Source organism: Camelus bactrianus, chromosome 11 (genome assembly GCF_048773025.1).
Source record: "Camelus bactrianus isolate YW-2024 breed Bactrian camel chromosome 11, ASM4877302v1, whole genome shotgun sequence".
NCBI classification, from domain to species: domain Eukaryota; kingdom Metazoa; phylum Chordata; class Mammalia; order Artiodactyla; family Camelidae; genus Camelus; species Camelus bactrianus.
Genome location: NC_133549.1, coordinates 64,428,500 through 64,452,592, shown reverse-complemented (window position 1 = coordinate 64,452,592; position 24,093 = coordinate 64,428,500). Strand labels below are relative to the sequence as shown.

The 24,093-nt window shown below is 34.1% G+C and overlaps 1 protein-coding gene across 10 annotated transcripts in view; it reads left to right on the top strand.

Annotated features, from left to right (window-relative positions):
• The window catches only part of CTNNA3 (catenin alpha 3), a 1,350,411-nt gene that overhangs the window by 102,638 nt on the left and 1,223,680 nt on the right, over window positions 1-24,093 (top strand). For 9 of the 10 annotated variants that reach the window (XM_074374085.1, XM_074374091.1, XM_074374088.1 and 6 more), the window contains one exon: window positions 11,442-11,608. The exons of the other annotated variant lie outside the window; for it this stretch is intronic. In XM_074374085.1, coding sequence (XP_074230186.1) covers window positions 11,442-11,608 — 167 coding nt within the window. The remainder of the gene's footprint in view (window positions 1-11,441; window positions 11,609-24,093) is intronic. 10 annotated transcript variants of the gene reach the window in all.

Here is a 24,093-nt window from a genome sequence, read left to right as displayed (position 1 = left end):
CTTCTTCTTCTTCTTCTTCTTCTTCTTTCTTCTTTCTTCTTCTTTCTTCTTTCTTCTTTCTTCTTTCTTCTTTCTTCTTCAGAATTTGAGAAGGATTATTATTCATTCTTCTTTAAATGTTCAGTAGAATTCACCAGTAAAGTCATCTGGTCCTGGACTTTCTTGATTTTTAATTAACTGATTCAGTCTCTTTACTAGTAATTTGTACCAGTATTAGCTGGTTTTTCAAAAAACCAGCTCTTAGTTTCATTGATCTTTTCTATTTTTTTTCAGTCTTCAAAATGTCTTCTCTGATCTTTGTTATTTCTTTTCTTCTACTAACTTTGGGCTTCATTTGTTCTTTTTTTCTCATTTCATGAGGTGTAAAGTTAGGTTATTTATTTGAGACCTTTCTTGTTTGTTAGTATAGGCTTTATTGCTATGAACTTTTCTCTTAGAATTGCATCCCATAAGTTTTAGTATGTTGTATTTCTATTTTCATTTGTCTCAAGGTATTTTTTTATTTCTTTTTGACCTGTTTGTTGTTCAGGAGCATGTTGTTTAATATTTACATACGTGTGAATTTTCAGGTTTTCCTCTTGCAGTTGATATCTATTTTCATACCGTTGTCAGAAAAGATGCTTCATGTCATTTCAGTCTTTTAAAATTTATTAGGACTTGTTTTTTGGCCTAACATATGATTGGTCCTGGAAAATGTTCCATGTGTGCTTGAGAAGAACATATATTCTATTGCTTTTGATGGAATGTTCTGTAAATATTTATTAAGTTCATGTGGTCTAATATATAGTTTAAGCCCAAAGTCTTCTTACTGATTTCTGTCTGGATGATCTATCCTTTTTTGAAAGTGGAATATTGAAATACTATTATTGTTTTGCTGCCTATTCAAGTCTGTTAATATTTGCTTTATATATTTTGGTGCTCTGAGGGTGGATGCATAAATATTTACAAATGTTATATTCTCTTGTTGGATTGACCCCTTTATCACTATATAATGGCCTTCTTTGTCTCCTATCACGGCCTTTGTGTATCTCCTAAGGGTTTTTGCTTTGTGGTTACTGTAAAGCCTATGTAAAAGATCTTATACTGATAACAATCTACTTTAAGTTGAATTTAAGTTTGAACATATTTTAAAGTTCTACATTTTTACTCCCTCCACCATGTTTTATGGGTTTGGTGTCACAATTTGCATCTTTTTCTCTTGTATGTTCATTAACAAATTGTTGTCGGTATAGTTTTTTTTTTTTTTTTACTACTTTTGTCTTTTAACCTTCATACTAGTTAAGTGATTAATCTGCTACCTTTACTGTATATTACCTTTACTAGTGAGACTTATAGTTTCAGTGTTTCTTGTTACTTGTCTCTTTTACCTTAAAGAAGTCCCTTTAAGATTAAAAAAAAAAAACAGGCTTAGTGGTGATGAATTTCTTTATCTTTTGCTTGTCTGGAAAACTATTCCTCCTTCAGTTCTGAATGATTACTTTGCTGGGTAGAGTATTCTTAATTGAAGAGTTTTTTTCTTTTAGCATTTCGTATATATCATCTAACTCCCTTCTGGCCTGCACAATTTCTGCTGATAGTCTTAGTGGGGGTTCCCTTGTATATAACTGGTTGTTTTTCTTTTGCTGCTTTTAAAAGTCTCTCCTTGTCTTTACTTCTTTACATTTTAATTTATAATGAGTTGTTGTGTGGATCTTTTTGGCTTCGTCTTGTTTGTAAGTCTCTGGGATTCCTGGAATGGAGTATTTGTTTTCTTCCCCATATTAGGGAAGTTTTCAGCAATATTTCTTCAACTAGGCTTTCTGTCCTTTCTCTGTTCTCCTTCTAGGATTCTTATAATGCAAATGTTAGTCTGCATTTTTTTGTCCCAAAAGTCTCTTAAGCTATCTTCACTTTAAATTTTTTTTATCTTTTTGCTGCTCTGGTTGGATGAGTTCCACTGCCCTGTCCTTGAGTTCATTGACCCTTTTTTTGCTTTGTCTAGTGTGTTAGTCCCCTCTAGCATCTTTTTCAGTCCAGTTATTGTATTCTTCAGCTCTGTGACTTCTATTTGGTACTTTTTAATATTTTCTATCTCTTTGTTTAAGTTCTCACTATCTTCAACCATTCTTGTCCTAAGTTAACTGAGCTTCTATATGATTGCTACTTTGAATTCTTTATCAGGTAAATTACTTATTTCTGTTTCATTAAGGGTTTTTTTTCTGAGGTTTTATCTTATTTTATCATTTGGAACATATTCCTCTATTTCTTCACTTTGCTTGTCTCTTTGTGTTGGTTTCTATGCATTAGATGAAACAGCCACTCTCCAAGACTTGAAGGAGTGGCCTTGTGTAGGAGATGAACCTTTTTCAACCCTGCCCTAGCTCTTGGTTGTGTCTCAGACCTTTGTGACTATCCAAGCAGCTAATTTTATTTTTGTGGCTCTCTGTAGTTGAGAATATGCCAATATCTGTCAGTATCCCAAAGGCGAGCATCTCAATCAGCATCTAGATTCAAGCTGATTGGAAGCCAGACCCTCAGGCAGCAGCATTTAAAGTATGCAAATACATACAGTCCTGTAGGACTACAAGTGTAAGACCTGCTGGCCACCAGTGTCAGGTGATCTTGAGGTATCCCCTGATTGGTATTCACAAAAATTGGAGTTGCAGATGAGTGTATGAGCTTCTTTCTCAGAGATACCAAGCTATAGTAGGCAGTGAGAGAATGCAAAGACAGCATCCAGCCTATGTTCCCTGAGAGCACCTCTGTAGGCCTCTAGATAAGTGCCAAACCTAAAGCCTGCCCCTTTGGCTAAAGCTCCAGGAGAAGCAAATAGGCCTTGTTCACAAAAAGATTGGAGGTCTATTTCAGTCTGTTGTCTGTGCAGTGCCCTGGGGGTTCTACAAAGAACTTTTTCTCTGATTGTTATAATCTTTTGGGACCCAAGAACACAAGCCCCAACCCTGGCCCCCAGAGCCAGGTGATCAAGGGGCATTCCCTGGGCAGCACCTGCAAAAACTAGGGCACCAGCTGTGTGTAAAAGGTTCCCTCTGGGAAGTACTGGTGCTCTGGAGCACAGCTGAGGGACAGTGCAAAGATGGCATCTGCCCTTTGAGGTCACTGGAAGGGATTACAGTCAGCCTTTAGATGTGTGTTTAATTAGAAGCCTGCCCCTCAGGCTACAACTATGATGATGAACTAATAGGCCACTTTCACTGAAAGACTGAGCTTCTGTGTCTGTTGCCTCTTGCTATAGCTTGGGGGTGGTAGTCATTTAATCTTTTTCCATTGGTTACAGTCCTGTGGGGCCCATGAGCATAAATCCCACTGGCCACCAAAGCCAGGCAACATAAAGGTGTCCCCTGGTGGCAGCCACACAATTCAAGGTGCCAGAAAAGGGTACATGTTCCTTTCTGGGAGATTCCTGTGAGCTGGAGATGGGCAGAGGGAGAGCGCAAAGATTGTGTCTGCTGGTCTCTGTTCTTTGAGAGCACCTGTGTGGGCCGCTAGTTGTGTACCAAACCAGTGGCACACCCCTCAGGTCAAAGTTCCTGGGTAAGCAAAGAGGCCTCTTTCAACAGAAAAACCGGACGTGTGTTTCACTCGCTCTCTGGGTATTGCCCTGGGGGAGTTAGTCTGCTAAGGACTGTCTCGCTGATTGATGCAGTTCTGTTGGACCCAAGATTGCGAGCCTTCTTGGCCTCCAGAGCTGGGCAATCGAAGGGCATACCCTGGGCAACAGCCACAAAAACCAGGGCAGCAGACATAAAACCTGGGGCACGAGATGTGTATAAAAGCTCTTCTCTGTGAGATACTGGCCCTCTGGAGCACAGCAGGAGAGTGTGACTATGGTGCCTGCTGGCTGGAAAAAAGCAGAGGGAGAGCATATAGACTGCACCTGAAGGGAAAAAAGAAAAGAAAAATAAAGCATGGTGGGTGGAGATGATGGCATATGCTGACTAGAGCGAGGCAGAGAGAGAGGGCAAAGATGGTTCCTGCCTGCCAGCAGACCTCTGGATGTGTGCTAAATTAGGAAAATTAGATGCCTGCCTGTCAGGCTGTTGCTTTAGGATTAGCAAATGAGCCTCATGTACATGAAGTCTGGATGTCTCTGAGCTGGGCAGGTAAGTCCAAGTATCAGCCCTGCAAGAGCCACTTCTCAGTTTGTTATAGGTTTGTAGGTCTCATGAATGCTGGTCCCATTGGTTTTCAGAGCTAGGTATCTTGGGGGCTCATTTCTCAGGTGCAAATCTTAAAAGTTGGGTTGCTTATGTAGGATTCAAAGCCTTACCTCCTCGGGGAAGAACTCTGGGAGCTGAATTCCCTCCCAACTCTGGTTTGCTGCTCTGGGAACCAGGTTCCTGATGAGATTGTGTGCCAGCCCCTCCTACCACTTTGATGTGGGCCTTCCTTCATTTACCTGATGAGTAGACAGTTTTTAGATTTTTTTCCAGAGAAAGTTGTTCTGTATGAAGCTGCATATTTGGTGTGTTCATGGGAAGGTGATCCTCCTATGTTGTCATCTTGAACTGGATTCTGGACTCTAGAACTTTTTAATGATTTAAAAAATAATAGTAAAGACTTAAGGATTTGTGCATATGGAGCATTATTGTGATATATATGTATGCTTTTCTAGTGCTATGGAATTCTGTTTTACTATACTTTAAGGGAATATATCTGAATATGTTGACATTTAAAACCAAACAAAAGAATCTTCTCATTAAAATGCTTTGTTTTCCTATTTGGGGACATCTGATGGAGTCCATGTGTTAGTCATCATTATATACTCCATAGTGCTTTGCATGCTGTATTGCTCAAGAAATATTTGTTACATGAGTGAATGAGCTCTTGTAAGGGTTAAGTATCACTTCTTAGATTAGCATTAGTTAGCATTGCCACTGTCAGTTTCAAAAGCCCTAAAACGACATTCTTTCAGGTGATATAAAAAAATCAAGGAGACAAGATTTTGCTAATTCAGCACAATATCATAGAAGCTAAGCTTGCTCAGATTTAGCCAGAAAAGGAAATATTGGAAAAAAAATAATGGGCTATTAACTTTAGTCTGGCATCATAGTTGTAAGTTTAGTTTTTCCTCTCAAAGAATTAAATTGGCATCAAGAATAATAGAGAAAATGTTTACTGGTGGTATATTAGTCAATAGGTTATTTGGAGAAAAATTCAATAGACAGCAATTGTGGGCAGCTAGTTCTGCTCAAAGTTTGAACATTTAATTAAGTTGTAAATCTATACTATTATCTCTTTATTGTTTGTTTTACAATATGGATTGCTCTGTTGTGTTGTCACTTTGTTTTATAATAAATATATGTCTTTAAGTATATGATATTTCTAATACTAGAATATAATGTAGGAATTGCAATCTTAAATACAATACTCAAATATATTATGTATTTTATTACCTTAAAATTATTGTCAATATAAAATATGACATGAAATTACTTTGTCAGTTCTTTGGCAATTTTTAAAAATAATCATCTTCGAAATTCTGAAGTGTCATCATTTGCTCTGTTTTAGAAGCTCCCTTTATATTGAAATTTATTTAGATGGATAGTTTATAGATCTATTGTGTAAAATATTTTACACATAAAAAGATATTAAGAAAGGTTTTTTTGGCATGGAGTTATACATTTTTACATCTAAAAATATAATTAAAATTTACCTAAATAGGATTGAAATTTAAAGATATTTCCAGTATTTTAAGATACAATGTACAATTTTTGCTTCCAAATATACTTGTTCTCATTATTGGAAGTAAAAAGTTCATTAGCTTTTCTACACACACACACTCTCACACCCCTACCTTAAATATTTTACCTTTATCTTAATGAATGTAACATGAACATTAGCTTGATATTTGGCCCAGGCCTATTTTTAGTACAGGTCTGTTGAGTGAGTCTCAAAGAATTGCTTTTGCCTAAATCACACCCATATTACATTGATTAAGATTTCCTACTTTGGTGTCTTTATGGAAGAAAACTTAATGACACTTGAGAAGCTACTGAACTGCAGAATCCTTGATATTTTATAATTCTCTCCCTTGCTTCACTCCAACTTTTACCATTTTTTTTCTTCCACACTCAATTTGACAACAATTTACTAACTCACCTTTATTATCTCTAAGCATTCAAATTACTTTTCAAAGAAATGACAGACTGTTTTCTACTATTATTTGATGTTTATATACTGAATAAAATTACATATTTATGATTACAACTTACATGAAAAAGTTGGGGGATAAACTAACAGATTTAATTAGTGGGAACAGAAAGGTTCCAATATACTTGAGATAATCCTTTGGTACTGAGTGGGAAGGAGGAATCATTAATATTTTGCTGAGAGGAAATAAAAAGAGTTGATTAGTTTAGAGAGATGTTTAAGAGAAGGGCTCTTAAAAGAGCTTCTACTATATCTCAACTATGATATTAAGAGATGTTTCCATCAGTTTTGTAGAAACTAGCCCCATCAAATTTTATATTTTATAAAAATTTATAATTTTATGGAATTAGCCCTATCAATATATTCAACTCATTTTGATTGTTCTCAGTGTTGCAGGTCTTGGTGGCAGGTTGCCTATATCCTTCCATATAAGTTAATTCAATATGCTGTCCTGCTGTTAACTTTACATGGCCACAGCTGTTCTCTGATACATGACAGCTGCTGGCCTCGAAGGTGGGAATTCTACTCCCTTTGAATTTCTTTGTCAGGGGGACTGGGGCAATATCCAGGGCTAATTTCTCCCCACTAGTGAGACAAGACCCTTCTATGTACTTTACCCAATGTCCCATGAGTAATGAAATTTTCCATTCTGGTAGTGGGAACAAGCACCGTTCTCAGCTCTGTGTAAGTGCCAAGTACTGTTACTTCAAATCCTTTTGTATGGTTCTTTTCCTCGCCTTGGGCAACCTCTTCCCATGTATGGGTTGATCCAGGGAATATTCAAGGGGGAGCCTCTGCAGATCTGAGTAGCTGTCTTTTTTCTCATTCTCTGCCCTGTGTACTTTAGCTGCCATAATCTCTCTGGACTCTCAGTTTTGTCTCTTCAGTTCAGAGTGTTTGTCAGGCTCTGTCTTAGTTTCCCATCCCTATCTGTGGCCTGCTAAGTCTCTCAAGGCAATAAGCTAGGGCTGTCAAATGGCTCATTCTATTTTGTTTCCCATTTCTCAGGGATTACCGTCCTTTATTGCCCAATGCCCACTGCCTTCACAACCACTTTTTTATACATTTGGTCCATTATGTTGTTGTTTCAGGTGAGAAAGAAATCTGGTCTTTATTCCTCTGCCTTGACTGGAACCAAAGTATAACTTTAATAAGGCTTTATTGGGAGTTTGAAGGTAATGAAAAGGAAATAAAATGTGGCAATAGCTTACAATGGCAACTTTAGGTAGCTACATTCTGAGTCCAAAAGTCCTGCTGATGTCCTTGTAGCTCCCAAGTCTGAGCCCACACAGCAGTGGCTAGCTTTTCAGCTCTTCCCTTTGCCATGATAAAGTGTTCTTTATCATACAAAACATTTTTACTCCTTGCAGTCAAACTGGCTCAAACATTTTAAAATAGGGTCTTTGCTTTTTTAGTTTGGGACTTAGTTGAAGTCATTCTTCCCTCTTTGTTGTGCCTCCCCTTCCCCAACCCTTCACATACACTGCCCCCTCCCCTCCACATAACAAAAAAAAAAGAGGTCAATCTGCTTCAAAGTTAAATTTAAGCTCCTGTCTCTTAGAAGCTTTCATATTCGAAATGGCTGTTTCCCAATTAAAAACAAATAAAACCAAACCCCTAGTGCCCAGTCTCAGGCTGGGAACCCCATTATACCACAGTATGTTATTATATATTGAATCAATTAATATGTACTAGTGCATGTTACAGGTGTATGGTATATTAAAACACACACAGAAGAGTGGCTAAAGGCATAACTAGAAATCTTAATTGAATCATAAATATAATGTTAATTATAAAAGTTGAAGGAAATTTGATCTTTAGTACTTGTCCATTTTCATTTTGATTGTTCCTCTTTCTCTGGATGTTTTGCTTATATATTGTTTTCTTTGATTTTTCATGTTTGTAATCACCATAAGAAAGTGGAGTTGTACTTCTGAATGTACCAAAGCAGCTTACTATTTAAAAGAACCATGCATGTATCTTTTATAAAGTGAAGAATAGTTTGTAGTGTGTCTGTTTGGCTAAGAACTCTTTTTTTACTTTGAAGTTTATTCATACGATCATATAGAACCTTTGTACATTGGACTTTTGTATATGCAGAAGTTTTCATACATTATACTTTTATATGTACAAGATGTACTTGTATAAATCTTTGTAAAATTTATACCTTAGTAATATATTCAAGCAGGCATCTTATAACGGATTTTTTGAAGATTAAAAAGAACATATTTGATAGGAAAGGAACAAAATGAACTCAGTAGAAAGTAACTTTCTGAATTTAATTCTTATGGTATTTTCATGATATTTAGTAAATTGCTTTCATGTATGGAATGAGATTTCTTGAAGGAAAAATGTATTTTTTATTTATATGTATTTTAAAAGTGAAATTTCCTTTTTATTAAACTTTAAGGTAAAAATGTTACAAGAAAATTGGGAATTACATTTCAAAAGAATAGACTCCCTACATGTAGACTTTATAAAGCATGGATGCTAATATTCTAGACAGAAAGGAATTTTGCTGCACTGTTTTTCTATTTAATTAGGAAACATAGCCATTTTCTTCAGACACAAGGCAATTTTACAGGGAACTGGCTAAATTCTATAAATTGTCTATCTTTGTCAGTAGCTGGAACATATTGCTCTTACCTAGAATATTTCTTATGTGTCCTCTGACACCTCAGGTGGAGGTAGGTCTTTCTCCTCTGTGCCTCTTACAGGTCTCTACCTGAGCCCTGCTTAGATTATATCATAGTGTTTGTTGACTCTCACTTGTGAACTTCTTGGTCGGTGAAATTGCTCTAGATCATGGATGCCTAGGATGGAGTTATGTTATATAAGGAGGAACAAAAATTTGTCAAAGGAAAATTGAATAATGTTCATTCACATATTCATTCAGCAAAACATATTCAATGTTTGGAATATATGCAAAATAGTAAGTGCTTTTCTAGACCCAGTGAATATTGTGGTAACCAGGACTAGTACAGCTCTTACTTGTACAGTCTTATGATTCAGAAGGAAAAACAGTCTTTGATATAAGTTATTACAATAAATGCTGATGGGGGTTATGATAGGAAGCATAGAGTTCTGTTATAAGACCTGCCTCAGTAATGGGAGTCTGTCTTCCTGAGGAAATTGTGTTTATGTTGAGACTGCAAGTATGAACTGAAACCAGCTGAAAAGGATTGGGAGTATTTCAGAGGAAGGAGAGTGTTAAGTCCAGGATTAGGACGTTTACTTACTGCATCTTTATCAGTGTATTTCAGGAGTGACGTTTTTTTCTCCCAACAATGCTACTTGGCTGGCTCTTCATACTACCTTAATAGAAACAAAGACTGTAATAGTTTTTTAATGTTTAAATGATCTTTTTCTGAGTGTGGCTCTTCAGCTAGTTGTTCAACATCCCAGCATTCTGAGAGTCAAGAACACATAGTTCTTTTTTGATATATATTTAATTTTAGTATATGAAGTCAAAGACAGTATTCCACAAAAGCTATCATAACTTTGCAATTCAGAATCATGACAAAAATGATAATCTTCTTGTGGGAATTCATTTGCTTTCTTAATTTTGGAGGTCACTTTAATTTTTCACAGTCTTCTAGCAGCAATTCTGACTTGCAGAGAAACACAGAAAAATCACCATTTACTGGTCTTAAAAATTGACCATCTCTATGAGAAATTTCCTAAGAATATAACAGCTAATACTGAGTGCCTTTCATGTTCAGATACTGTGCTAAATATGTGTTATAAAATATATTTCACTTAAACATCCCAGAAACAATGTGAGAAAAGTAATGTTTTTATCCCTTTCCTATGGATAAGGATACTGAAAGTATTTAAGTGTCCAAGGTCTCAAAACTAGAAGTGGCAGATAAGAATTTGATCTCAGAAGTGTCTGAGTTAAGAGTCTGAATTCCTAACTTGGTATTGCTCTCTTGTAGTTAAGAGAGCTAAATGTAATATATTAACATGCTGAGACAGCCTCAGACCCTTTACAGGTTTTGTCCACAATAAGGAGCACTAGTCTTTGTTATTTTTAATAATCATAGTTTATTTCATTTTCTTTATGCTGAAGTTCATGAATAAATGAAAACAACTGTTCATGGAGTAAGGTAGATAAGACAGACCCTTTCATGTGTTGTCGGTGAGATGGCTGTGTTTTGAGACTGTTTTGGCAATGTATATCAAAACTTAAAATTTATTTGCCCCTTTGTCAGCATTTCTATTTGTGAAAAGAATCTATATCTTCTGTATGTTTCATTCATAACATGTAATATCTATGTGTTTTCTTATGACCTAAAATCTTTCAAATATATGAATGTATATGAATATATTAATGTCATAAAATAAATATATATGAATTTATAAGTGTACACATATATACATATGCACACACTTAAAACATACATTCATAGAAAAATTTCTGGATAGATATACAAGAACTTAATGGGTGTTTTTTGAGATTAGTATGGAAACTAAAAATTTTCACTCTATACTTTTTAGTATGATGAACTATATTAATGACCACATATTGCTTTTATGATAAAAATAAGTTTAAATTGAAAAGTTTTAAAAATAATGGATGTGGTAAATCTTTAATAATTATGTTACTGGAGGGGGATAAAGAGGAACTTTTTGTCTTCATTTTATACCTTTCTGAACTTTTAAAAATAAATGAATACATGTTACTTTTATAATAAAATTTTAATTTTAAATGAAAAAAGCCTTAAAGGTAGTGAACATATTTCTCTAACAAATACTATGAAATATTATTTCTATGACTAAGTTTCGGGTATAGTTTATTCATTATATCGACAGTTTAGGATAAATCTGCCTATCTTAAACATTTATCAGAGAGCTCCTATCTTATTATCTTAAAGGCTAGCTCTTTTCTAGCATCCATTGAGTTGGAAAATAACTCAATGAAAATTCACCTTATTTTTGTAAACAAGATTGTTTCCAGTTGAAGTCTTAGTAATGAAACTTTTCATAGCAAATGAGATTCAGCAAATGCAGAAGTTGACAGCAATTTTATTAGATGTTGCTAGTCAATAGAGCACAATTTTCTTGCAGGAAAATGGTATCATGCTTCTTAAACTCCAGAGCATTTGTCAAAAACAAATGTCAATTTAAAACTGCATTGTTATTAAGAGTCCGATGTTCTAGTGTCAACTGACAGTATTTTAATATTATGCTTACTCATGGAATGTACTTGGAATTAGGTTGGATGATAAATGCTGAAACAGGCATAAGTGAATCTTAAAGCATAACTTCTTTGGGGTTATGTGTTTCAGGTGAAGCTCTGAAAGTATCAGCTGAGAGATTTGCAGATGACCCCTGTTATCTCCCGAAAAGGGAGGCTGTGGTTCAAGCTGCCCGTGCCTTGTTGGCTGCAGTTACCAGACTTCTTATCCTTGCAGATATGATTGATGTCATGTGTCTCTTGCAGCACGTGTCAGCTGTAAGTAAAAGATGGCTTAGTTTACCTTGGCATTGTTCTCACTTCTAATTCCATTTTCTGAACTTGGCATCAATCCGAGTGCATCCTGGCCTCATTCTAATTTCTTAATGTCACCCATCAGAAGCTGACTGAATTGAGCTGTGAAACTAATGCATACTTCACAAGAACGAAGCCAGAAGTTAGTCTTAAAGCCAATGGGAGACTGAAAAATAGAAGATGGCTTATTGATAAGGAAATGGCTAAGGCAAAGTTCTAGGCTTTTGACCATTTAAATTATCATGCCCTATATAAATATATGAACAAATATATAATAACATAGTTATGTAGATTTTGGAGAAAATAGATGTGTAAATATAAATAGTTTGGGAAAGAGAAATGTTCAAAAAAAGAGAAATGTTTTAAAAAAGAGAAATGTTTAAAAAAGTTTAAGGCCTGTGGAAGTTTGTCCTAGTTTGTAAATGAATACTCCTCTTGATCCAAGATAAACAGTGCATATACACAAGTTGTCTGTGTTGTCTGTAGTAATCCATTATGAAAATATATAAATGTATTTAGTAAGAGTAAAGAGTATATTTTAACTAGGAGACTGCAAAGACAGCAAGATATCTTGCTTGCTTTATTTTGCTAGAGAAAACCACTTAGACGTTTAGTGGAAGGAGAATTCTATTCAAACTTTTTTCTTTTTCTTAATTTATTTCATCTGGACACTAAATAAAATAGTTTCATCTGGACACTATTTATTTAGTGTCCAGATGAAAAGGTTGCAAAGAACACTTTGGAGTCTCTGCTCTTTCTCCTGCTTTAAATAGGACCCTTTCTCTTCTGTTCATAAGTACATCTGTATTTTCATAAAGGTGCTTGGTGACTCCACTGTCACTACTGTATTAAGCAGATGATGGTCTTGTTTGACATTTTTGTCAAAATCATTTGCTCTAATTGCTAAGCTAAACTTTTTTTCTCCATCTTTCTCTTACTTACTAATGCATACTTTAACCCTACAGTAGAGTGACCTTTCCTTTATACTTTCATATTTCTTTTCTTTTAATAGTTTTATTACTGCAAAAAAGCAATTTGGCATCTTTTATTGTTATTGTTGTTGTTTAGGTAGCTTTTTAAGAAAGGGATTAGTACTCATCACCAGCAACTGTCTACTAGTAGGTTTGTAAGTGAGATATTTGAACAGTGTGTTTTGTTACTTGATTACTGGTTTGTTGAATACCCTAAACAAATCCCTGAACATTTCTGAGATTCATTTTTTTTAAAACTTTTTTTTTTATTGAGTTATAGTCATTTTACAGTGTTGTGTCAAATTCCAATGTAGAGCACAATTTTTCAGTTATACATGAACATATATACATTCATTGTCACATTCTCTTTCACTGTGAGCCAGCACAAGATCCTGTATATATTTCCCTGTGCTACACAGTACAATCTTGTTTATCTATTCTACATTTTGAAATTCCAGTCTGTCCCTTCCCATCCCCTGTCCCCCTGGCAACCACAAGTTTGTATTCTATCTCTATGAATCTGTTTCTGTGAGATTCATTTTTTTTAATATGTGTATATAGACACTAATAAATGCTATAACGAGAAGTGGTTATGAAAGATTCAGTACCAAGTAATTCCTAGTTCCAATGACCCAATATTTCCTATGTTTTAGACTCCAGATTTGTTGAGATAGGGCAGAATGAAAGGCTTTTGTAGGGTGAAAATTACTACCTTTTTAATCAATTAAGAGGTAACTATGTATAATATAAGACCACAAGCACCTTTACTACCATTTTAATTGTGTCACAAACTACTAGGCACAGTGCTAGGTAATTCACACACATCATACCATTCAAACGAAGCGGGGGGTAATTGTAGATCAAAGAAAAACAAAGTACTGTTTTTTGCGATAAAAATTATACTTAATCATTATTGAGTTTTTATAATGTGCCAGGCAATGGTGCTGGATTATTTCCTTTAATTCAGTCTTCACAACAGCCGTATGATTATGATTCCTATTTTATAGATGAATAAAAAACTGGATCATATTGGATTTAAGAAGCTTGCTCAAGGCAATAGGAAAAAAACCCAACTTTTGGAGCTTAGTACTCCAAGAGTTAGAACAGCTTTTACTATAAATAGCTTTCAGAAATGTTTAGACAAATTCATGGGCCTATAACATGTTGTTAAAGGAATTTAGGTATTTCAGGGGGAGGAGTTGTTCTTAACTTTAACCACCCTTCTCCATATGGTTAGTGCCTTGTCAGAGACTGAACTTGGGCTAGATCATTTAAATCACTTAAGTATTTATAATACAATAATGATACTTCATCTCTGAAAAAGGAAGACCTTTGTGGTAAATTGTGATTTTTTAAAAATTATTTCATCCTTATGAAAAATTTATATTTGAATTGTACTATCAACTCAGTTCTTTCAAGGTTTCATATAGAATGAAGGCAAATTGAATTTTTTTAGATTAAGATTAGAATTATTTAGCCCAACATTTCCCCTGAAAGTATTCTGCAGAACCTGTCTTATAAATATGCAACATGAAAAAAAGTTTTTTTTTTATTGTCAGTGCTGAACACAGAAATTCCCTTTGAATGTTTTTGATGCTGATTAGCACTTTAATGTTGGTGAGAAATATTGAAGCAAAGAAACTTGTTTAACTTTGCTTAACCCAGAGTTTCCCAAATTTCTTGACCCTAGAAATCTTCTATAATATATTAATCCTGGAACCTTTTTTTTTTTAACCATCAATAGCCTCTTTAATGGTAGGAGATAACGGCAGTGGACAGAACATCCCAAATCTGAGATAACTTAACTTCTTTTACAAGTTATTCGTGAAAAATTATTTAATGATATGGAAAACAGTGAAATAGCTGTCTTTCAGATAACATCAATCAAATATTAACACATTTTGAATAAAGTTGTTGAAATGAGCTTCAAACTAACCTCATTGGGCTACTGTATAAATGGTATTTCTTTATTTTATTCTTAAGCATTTTCTTTAAAGGCCTTCCTGAAATCAAGATGTATTATCTGTGGCATCACAGATTTACCAGTCTAGTAACCTCAGTTATAGAGGAAATGAGGTTAGTTTGTCATGACTTACTTATAATAACCCCATAAGAGCTCTAAGTTACCATTGCTTGCTTGCTTTTATTCCTTTTCTGTCTCTCTTTTTTTAAGCTTCATTTTCTAGTTACTCATATTCCACTTATGATTGTAAAGCACTTGTCTGCTGGGATTTCCTTGCCCTTAAGATCTAGATACTAGGCTTGAACCCTCATTCCATGTCCTGTCAAGTATAATGTTCTCCCCAAGATTTCTGCAAATTTTCTTGGGCTCATATTCTCAGGGTCACCTCTAGCTCCAAGCTTTTGCTTCCACAGAACTACTTTAGTTTATGGATGGTTTTTCTAACTCTATTCTATAATATGTGAATTCATAATTGGAAGTTGATCTTTTTCCCCTTTAACCCCCCCCCCCCACTATTACTCCCACAGAAGGCATGTTTATGTATATGGCAAACCTACTAGAAACTTAGGAAGAAGGAAGGGAGGAGGCTCTATAGTGTAATAGTAATTTATTCTAAGTGGCTATAATTTGTATATTAGAAGTCTTCAAAATCCTTAACAACTTCATCTCATTGTTCTTCCATCTCATTTCTTCCTATCTACTCTCCTTTGTTTTTCCTCACACCCCTACATTTCTTTCATTTGTCACAGTAAGATATCCTATCTCTCCACTATTGACTTTGCCTCTGGCAATTTGTGTCCTCAGATATCACTATCCATCTTAAATTACACCTTAAGGTATTTTCCTCAATATAAACAATTCCTTTTCTAAGAAGAATTCTGTAGTCAGCTGTCTCTCTTACATCCACACACACATCCTATTATAAAGTAATCTTTGATAGAATTTTTTTAGGGAGGGTATCATCTTTAAATATATGGAATTCTTTTGGACACACAGTCTTCTTTCAAAAGCAGTGGGCTACCTTTTTGTTTCTTGTCCTCGTTTGAATATAATAGACAAAACTAAACAAAAAATCCCTGCTACATTTTTTTTTTGTATTTGAAAAAAAATTATAATAAGAAAGAAAAGAGTAAGGCCACTAAAGAAAACACTGTAATAGCAGAGAAATTCTTTGATACTGTGCAATAAAGAATAAATACAAAAAATGTAGCAGGGATTTTTGTGAGTGTTCTAGGGGAAAAGTCCAAAATGAGCAGACTCTTTCATAAAATAGTAAGATAAGACTAGAGGAGAGGAGGAGAGGCAGGTCTTTGCCCATTATATTCAAACTAGAACAAGAAATAAAAAGGTAGCCCACTGCTTTTGAAAGAAGAGTGTGTGTCCAAAGTTGTAGGATGTAAAATCAGTACACAAAAATCAGTTGCATTTCTATACACTTACAGTGAACTATCCAAAAAGTGTATTAGGAAAACAATCCCATTTACAATAGCACCAACAAAAATAAAATACCTAGGAATAAACTTAACTAATGAGGCCAAAGACTTGTAATACTGAAAACTGTAAAACACTGATGAAAGATATTAAGACACAAATGGAGAGGCATTCTGAGTTCATGATTTGATAGAATGAGTATTGTTAAAATGTCCATACTACTCAAAGTGATCTATGGATTCAAAGGAATTCATATCAAAATCCCAATCGCATTTAAAAACAGAAATTGAAAAACAATTCTATAATCCATATGGAACCACATAAAAATAAAAAATAGCTGAATCAATTCTGAGAAAGAAGGAAAAAGCTAGAGGTATCACACTTCTTGATTTCAAAAATATTGCAAAGCTGCAGTAATCAAAACAATATGGTTCTGGCATAAAGACAGACATACAGAGCAGTGGAACAGAATGGAGAGCCCAGACATAAATCCATACAAATCCAGTCAACTGATCTTCAACAAGGGTGCTAAGAATACACAATAGAGAAGTGATAATTTCTTCAACACATGGTGTTGGGAAATTGAATATTCAGATGTAAATGAATGGAATTAGACTTTTATTTTATACCATACACTAAAATCAACTAAAAATTGATTAAATACTTGAAAATGTACAATTTCCAGAAGAAAACATAAAGGAAAAGCTTCATGACACTGGTGTTGGCAATGATTTCATGGATATGACCCTGGAAGCACAGACAACAAAACCAAAAATAAGCAAGTGGAACTACATCAAACTAAAAAGCTTCTGCACTGCAAAGTCAACACAGTGAAAAGGCAACCTATGGAATGGGAGAGAATATTTGCAAATCATATGTCTGATGAGGGATCAGTATCCAAAATATATAAGGACCTCTTGCAACTCAACAGAAAAAACTAACAACTCAATCAAAAAATGGTCTAAGGACTTGAACAGATACTTATATTTCTCCAAAGAAGATATATAAATAGCCAACAGGTATATGAAAAATGCTCAACATCAGTGATCATCAGGGAGATGCAAATCGAAACCAAAATGAAATGTCATCTCACACTTGTCAGGATGGCTGTTGTGAAAAAACTAAAAAGACAACAAATGTTAGCAAGGATGTGGAGAAATTGGAACCCTTGTACAGTGTCAGTGGAAATGCACAATGGTATAGCCATTGTGGAGAACAGTGTGGAGGTTCCTAAAAAAATAAAAAATACAACTACCATATGATCTAGCAATCCATCTTCTAAGTATTTATTCAAAAGAATTGAGATCAATATCTCAAAGAAACATTAGCACTCCCATATTCATTGCAGTACCATTCACTATAGTCAAGATGTAGAAACAACCTAAATGTTTATCGACAAATAAAATATAAAGGAAATGTGGTATATATGCACAATAAAATACTATTCAGTCTTAAAAAGAAAGGAAATTCTATTATATGCAACAACATGGATGTGGACATTATACTAAATAAACCAAGCCAGTCACAAAGATAAATACTGTGTGATTGCACTTATATGAGATATCTAAAATGGTCAAAATCATAGAATCCAAGAGTGGAATGGTTGTTTCCAGGTTCTAACGGGGAAAGGGAATGGGAAATTAGTGGGCAAAAAGATTCTGTTAAGTGAGATGAATAGAAATCTCATGTAGAACACTGTACCTATAGTCAACAAGGATGTATTGTATATTTAAAAATTTTATAAGCATATATTTCATATTAAATGTTCTGCCATAACAAAATGGAATAAAATAAATAAAGTCTTGTAGCGATATTGAAGGAAAAACTAAATAAATGTACCTTTCTATTTCTCTCAAGAAATGTGTTGCTCAGAGATGCTCAGTAAATTATTACAGTATGACTCCTTTTTTTTCAGTCCTCATTCACTACTGAATGGTCATGAGTTTAATGACAGTGGTCTCTTACAATTTTATAGAACTTTAAAATTTATAAAGCAGTAATCTATAAAGTTAGGTTATATACTTTATTAGGGCAAGAGCTATTTGTTTTTTGTTTTCCTCCATTTCTCATGTGACAACATGTTGCCAGGCCCATGTTAAATATTTGTTGAGTAAATGTCTTTCATTTTTCCTCAACTGATTTCACAACCTTATAAAGTAGGCAGGCAAAGACAATCTCTCCCATTTTACAGATAACACAATCAAGCATTAGAATAGTAGTGACTTGTCCAAAGATATAAAATTATTAAATGGCATAGCAAGGACTTCAACCCAGACTTCAAGGACAATGTGCTTTCAACTTCATATGACCTTTTCTAACTTAGATTTCAAGCTCAACTTTGTTTTATGTTCTTAATTTAACTTTTATTATCATTCCTTACAGTAAAGAATTATTTGAGATATGTTTCCTTTAATTTTCTGCTTCAGCTGTAAACTTCCTTTTAATGTGTGGTATTATCATCCTGTAAGTTCATTTGGAAACTATGTATGAAAGTCAGTGGATTAAGTTCAGAAAATGAAATAATTTTTTTTCCTCAATAATACTTCACTTTGATTGCTCTATGTTTGCCATATTTAAGTAAGGTGGAGTAACCATTTCTTCTGCTTAAAACAATTTCTTTTTACTTTGAACATTAATATGTATAGAGAATTAATATATTATTCTTTTGACCATTCCTTCCTTCTGCTTTAGTTCCCAGAATTGGCACTGTTTCACACTGACATTTTAGGGACACTCAGTGCTTTCAGTCAGGTACTTATTGGATACTCTTTTGTATATATAGTGCTGTGGGTGTGAGATTTCCCTTTATGTTACAGGTTATACTCAGCACCTTGCACAAAAGCACAAAATGTTAAATAAGGAAAAATGACAACTGTTGAGCTGGCTGTTCTTTTGAAGTAATGCTACCTGATATTTTTTCATTATGGGAATTAGTAGGCTGCTGGAGCTGTGGAGTTATTTGAATCTATTGATCTGACTACAAGAGGAAGCCAGGACATTGGCAGTGAGGGCCAGGGAAGCTTTACTTGCCAGAGCCCTGGTTGCATTTTTTCCTGCTGCTTCAGCCGATTTCTTCTTGTCCTCTTTCCCAAATTGCTCCATGAATCTATATAATTTTCATGAACTCATTGAATGTGTAGTTTGTATAGAACATTGGCTTAGATTTATTTAAAAATATGTTGTCAGGAAAAGGAGGAAAATGTATTTGGGAAGAGGGAATGCTGAGTCAAACTAGATATTTTCCCTTTTGCCTTGCTCATGCTTCTCTTTTCTGCAAAACAGATTTTCAGTTATTTTAATAGGAGATGAGCAATCATGGTCTCTGCTGTTTTATTTTGTGGATTACTATTATTATTTCTGACTAGAAAAAAATTGATGAGAAAACACTCTGGGTGTGTTACAATGCTCGCTTTTATGGTATACAATACTTACTCTTTGGGCTTAGAGTTACTATTTGCATCTTCTGATTCTTGTCTGTCTTGTGAAATTTGGTAAGGTCCAAGGATAGAATTTGGACTTGTTTCTCTGTTCAGAGACCATCTTAATATTCAGTTTTGGCAGTTTTAGAACATACCTAGGTTTGTTTTGGGTTCATATTTATGCACTGGACTTTTTTTTAAGGTTTGAATTTGTTTTGCAGTGAGTTAAAAATATTAACAGGATAAATTCAATGTTAAACAGATTATTTTGAGGTTCTTGGTTCATTTAAAATTCCCACTCAAGACAGTGAACAGATAAAGTTGAGGAATATTAAAATTTCTTTGATTAATTGTACTTCCTTTCCCAGCTTCAACTGAGAGAGCATTTATTCTGAGAAATAGTCAATATAATGAAATTACTGTGCACTGAACTAATGTAGAAAATCTCAAAAGGTCTGTTTCAATGATCAAGCACAGTGGCCTATTGGAATAAAAAAATTTCAAATCAAGGCAACATCAAATATCCTTAAGTAAAATCTAAATCTCATTTTAATCTTTGTCTAATTTTTATCTTCTGTACTTCAGCTTCAATTGCAAGGTAAACTTATTGCTTTTAGTCTTTAGCATCTTTAAGTATGCATGTGGACAGATGGCGATGTAGTGTGTTTAATAGGGATAAAAGTTACAGTACAGATTTTGTATGACCTCTCCTTGAAAATTATTTGTTGTTGTAAGTGAAAAAATCTAAATGAATGAATCATCATAGTTTGAGTACTTTGAACTATTTAATATCAATAAATGGAGGATATAGGCCCTGATAATGAAAGTTCAAGCTAAAATGTCCACATTATGCAAACTCTGACCTTTAATGAAAGCATTTGGTGGTGATGTATCATTACTGGATTTTCTCCCTTTTTTCTTTGGCCATGAACATGTTACTGGGATGTATTGGTTTTCATGTTTCTTATTTTGAAGGCTTATAAATGTGTTTACCCTAAAGTTCCTATTTGGAGTTGTATAAAATTCATAGATACATGTGAAGAAAAAATAGTTAAGAAGTAGAGCTAGTATTTCTTAGGGAAGAGAAGATGTAGGGGATAAAGAATGCTTTAGAATTAAACAGATTGGGAAAATAGTTCGTATTAATTAATTTATGGATAAAATTACTGAAATTGTTTAGAATCTTAGATCTAATATTAGTTTGATTTAAAATTTTTTTAATTTTTATTTTTTATTGAAGTATAGTTGATTTACAGTTTTAAGGTGTACAGCAGTGTGATTCAGTTATGCACAGATATATATATGCTACTTTTCAGATTCTTTTCCATTATAGGTTATTACAAGACATTGACTATAATTCCCTGTGCTATACAGTAGGTCCTTGTTATTTATCTATTTTATATATAGTAGTGTGTATCTGTTAATTCCAAACTCCTAATTTATGCCTCCCCTCTCTCTGTCCCACTTTTACCTTTGGTAACCTTAAGTTTTTCTATGTCTGTGAGTCTATTTCTGGTTTTGTAAATAAGTTCCTTTGTATCATTTTTTTAGATTCTACATATAAGTGATATATTTATCTTTCTCTGACTGACTTATTTCACTTAATGTGATCATCTCTAGGTCCATTCATGTGGCTGCAAATAGCATTATTTCATTCTTCTTTATGGCTGAGTAGTGTTCCATTTTGTATATATATACCATATCTTCTTTAGCCTAAATGTTGATGGACATTTAGGTTGTTTCCATGTCTTGGCTATTGTAAATAGTGCTGATATGAACATTGTGGGACATGTATCTTTTCGAATTACTGTTTTCATTTTCTTCGGATGTATGCCCAGAAGTCAGATTGCAGGACCATATGATAACTCTAGTTTTAGTGTTTTAAGGAACCTGCGTACTGTTCTCCGTAGTGGCTGCACCAATTTACATTCTCACCAGCAGTGTAGAAGTGTTCTCTTTTCTCTACACCCTCTCCAGCATTTATCATTTGTGGACTTTTTAATGATGGCCATTCTGACCAGTGTGAGGTGATAACTTATTGTAGTTTTTATTTGCATTTCTGTAATAATTAGTGATATTGAGTGTCTTTTCATGTGCCTGTTGGCCATCTGTATGTCTTCTTTGGAGAGATGTCTGTTTATGTCTTCTGCTAATTTTTTTGATTGGGTTGTTTGTTTGTTTTGTTTTATTTTGCTTTTGATGTTGAGCTGTATAAGCTGTGTGTACATTTTGGAAGTTGATCCCTTGGTGGTCACATTGTTTGCAAATATTTTCTCCCATTCTATAGGTTGTCTTTTCATTTTGTTTATGATTTCCTTTGCTGTACAAAGGCTTTTAAGTTTAAGCAAGTCCTATTTGTTTATTTTTGCTTTTATTTCCACTACTGTAAGAGATGGAACCAAAACAATATTTCTTTGATTTATGTCAGAGAGTGTTCTGTGTATATTTCCTCTAGGAGTTTTATAGTATCCAGTCTTACATTTAGGTCTTTAATCCATTTGGGTTTATTTTTGTGCATGGTGTTAGACAATGTTCTAATTTTATCTTTCTACATGTAGCTGTCCAGTTTTCCCAGCAGTACTTATTGAAGAGATTATCTTTTCTCCATCGTATATTCTTATCTCCTTTGTTGTGGATTAATTGACCACAAGTGTGTGGGATTATTTCTGTACTTCCTATTCTGTTCCATTGATCTATGTGTCTGTTTTTGTGCCAGTACTGTACAGTTTTGACTACTGTAGCTTTGTAGTATAGTCTAAGAGTGTATCTTCCAGTTCCATTCTTCTTTCTCAAGATTGTTCTGGCTATTTGGGGTCTTTTCTGTTTCCATACAAATTAAAAACAATTTTTGTTTCAGTTCTGTTAAAAATGCCATGGGTATTTTGATATGGATTACATGGAGTCTGTAGATTGTCTTGGATGGTATGCTCATTTTAACAGTATCGATTCTTCTAATCCAAGAACACATTATGGTATATCTTTCCATCTGTTTGTGTTGTCTTTGGTTTCTTTCATCAGCATCTTATACTTTTCAGAATACAGGTCTTTTGCCTCCTAGTGTAGGTTTATTCTTAGGTATTTTATTCTTTTTGATGCAATGGTAAATGGATTGTTCCCTTAATTTCTCTTTCTGATATTTTATTGTTAGACTATAGAAACATAGCAGGTTTCTGTATATTAATTTTCTATCCTGCAGTTTTAGTCAATTGATTGATGAACTCTGGTAGTTTTCTGGTAGTGTCTTGAAGATTTTCTATGTATAGTATCATGTCATTTGCAGACAGTGACAGTTTTACTTCTTCCTTTCCAATTTGGAGTCCTTTTATTTTTTTTCTTCTCTGATTGCTGTGACTAGGACTTCCAAAATTGTGTTGAATAAAGGTATTAGTTTGATTTTACCATAGTGGGAAAATGAACAGATTTTGGCTATGTTTAAACTGATGGGTAGAATTAGTTCCCATTTACCAAAGGCTCTGTAAAGTCCTTTGAGGTCCAACTTAAATTCCCTCATGTCTTCTATATGGCCTAGGTCACTCAGTCAGTATCAGTGTTTTTTTTCAGTTTCACCACATGTTACTTTTCTTTCTTTCTTTCTTTCTCCCTTCCTTCCTTCCTTCCTTCCTTCCTTCCTTCCTTTTTTTACTTTACTTTACTTTACCTTACCTTACCTTACTTTACTTTACTTTATTTACTACTTTGCTTTGTGTTAAAGTTAATGATTGAGTAGAAAGAGCACAGACAATATACTAAATACCCAGTTCCATTTTGAAATGTACCGAAATAACAAATCACTATGTTGTGTACCAGGAACTAACATAGTATTGTAGGTAAATTATACTTTAAAAACAGACAAACGAACAAACACACACACATAGAAAAAGAGATCAGATTTGTGGTTACCAGAGGCAGGAGAGAGGTGGTGGGAGGAGGAATGGTAAAAAGGTAATCAAAAGGTACAAACTCCTAGTTATAGGATAAATACGTACTAGGAATGTGATGTCAACCTGATAAATATGTTTAACATGATAATATGTCATACAGGAAAGTTAAGAGAGTGAATTCTAAGAGTTCATATCACAAGGAAAAATATTTTTAAAATATTTCTTTAATTTGGTATCTATACCAGATGATGGATGTTCACTAAACTTATTCTGATAATCATTTCATGCTGTATGTAAGTCAAATCATTATGCTGTACACCTTAACTTTTACAATGCTAAGATATGTCAATTATATCTCAATAAAGCTGGAAAAAAAGTCATTTGGCGTAACATAAGGTTTTGTGATTCCTAGAAGAACCTGGGCAAAGCCAGGCTAAGAGAAAGGTCCAGGTGAAAGAAAAATTAAGGACTATACTGTTTTTATGAATTAAAATTATGTATTATTGGAAAAAAAACCAGTTCAGACTTTGAGTCCCAGTTACTTGTAGGTGGGAAGAGAAATAGAAACTTCTGTGGTTCTTGTGAGGATTAAATTGGAAAGAATAAAGTACCTGGCACTGAGAAGGCACCCAGTAAATGTCAGTATCATTTCCATTTCTGAGTTTCATGTCTAGTTTCCTTGGTGGTCTGTAAGTTCCTTTAGGGCAGAAAATATGTTTTATATTCATAGCGCCTTGTGTATAGTAGGCTCTAAAGATTATTTGTTGAACTTAATTTATTGTCC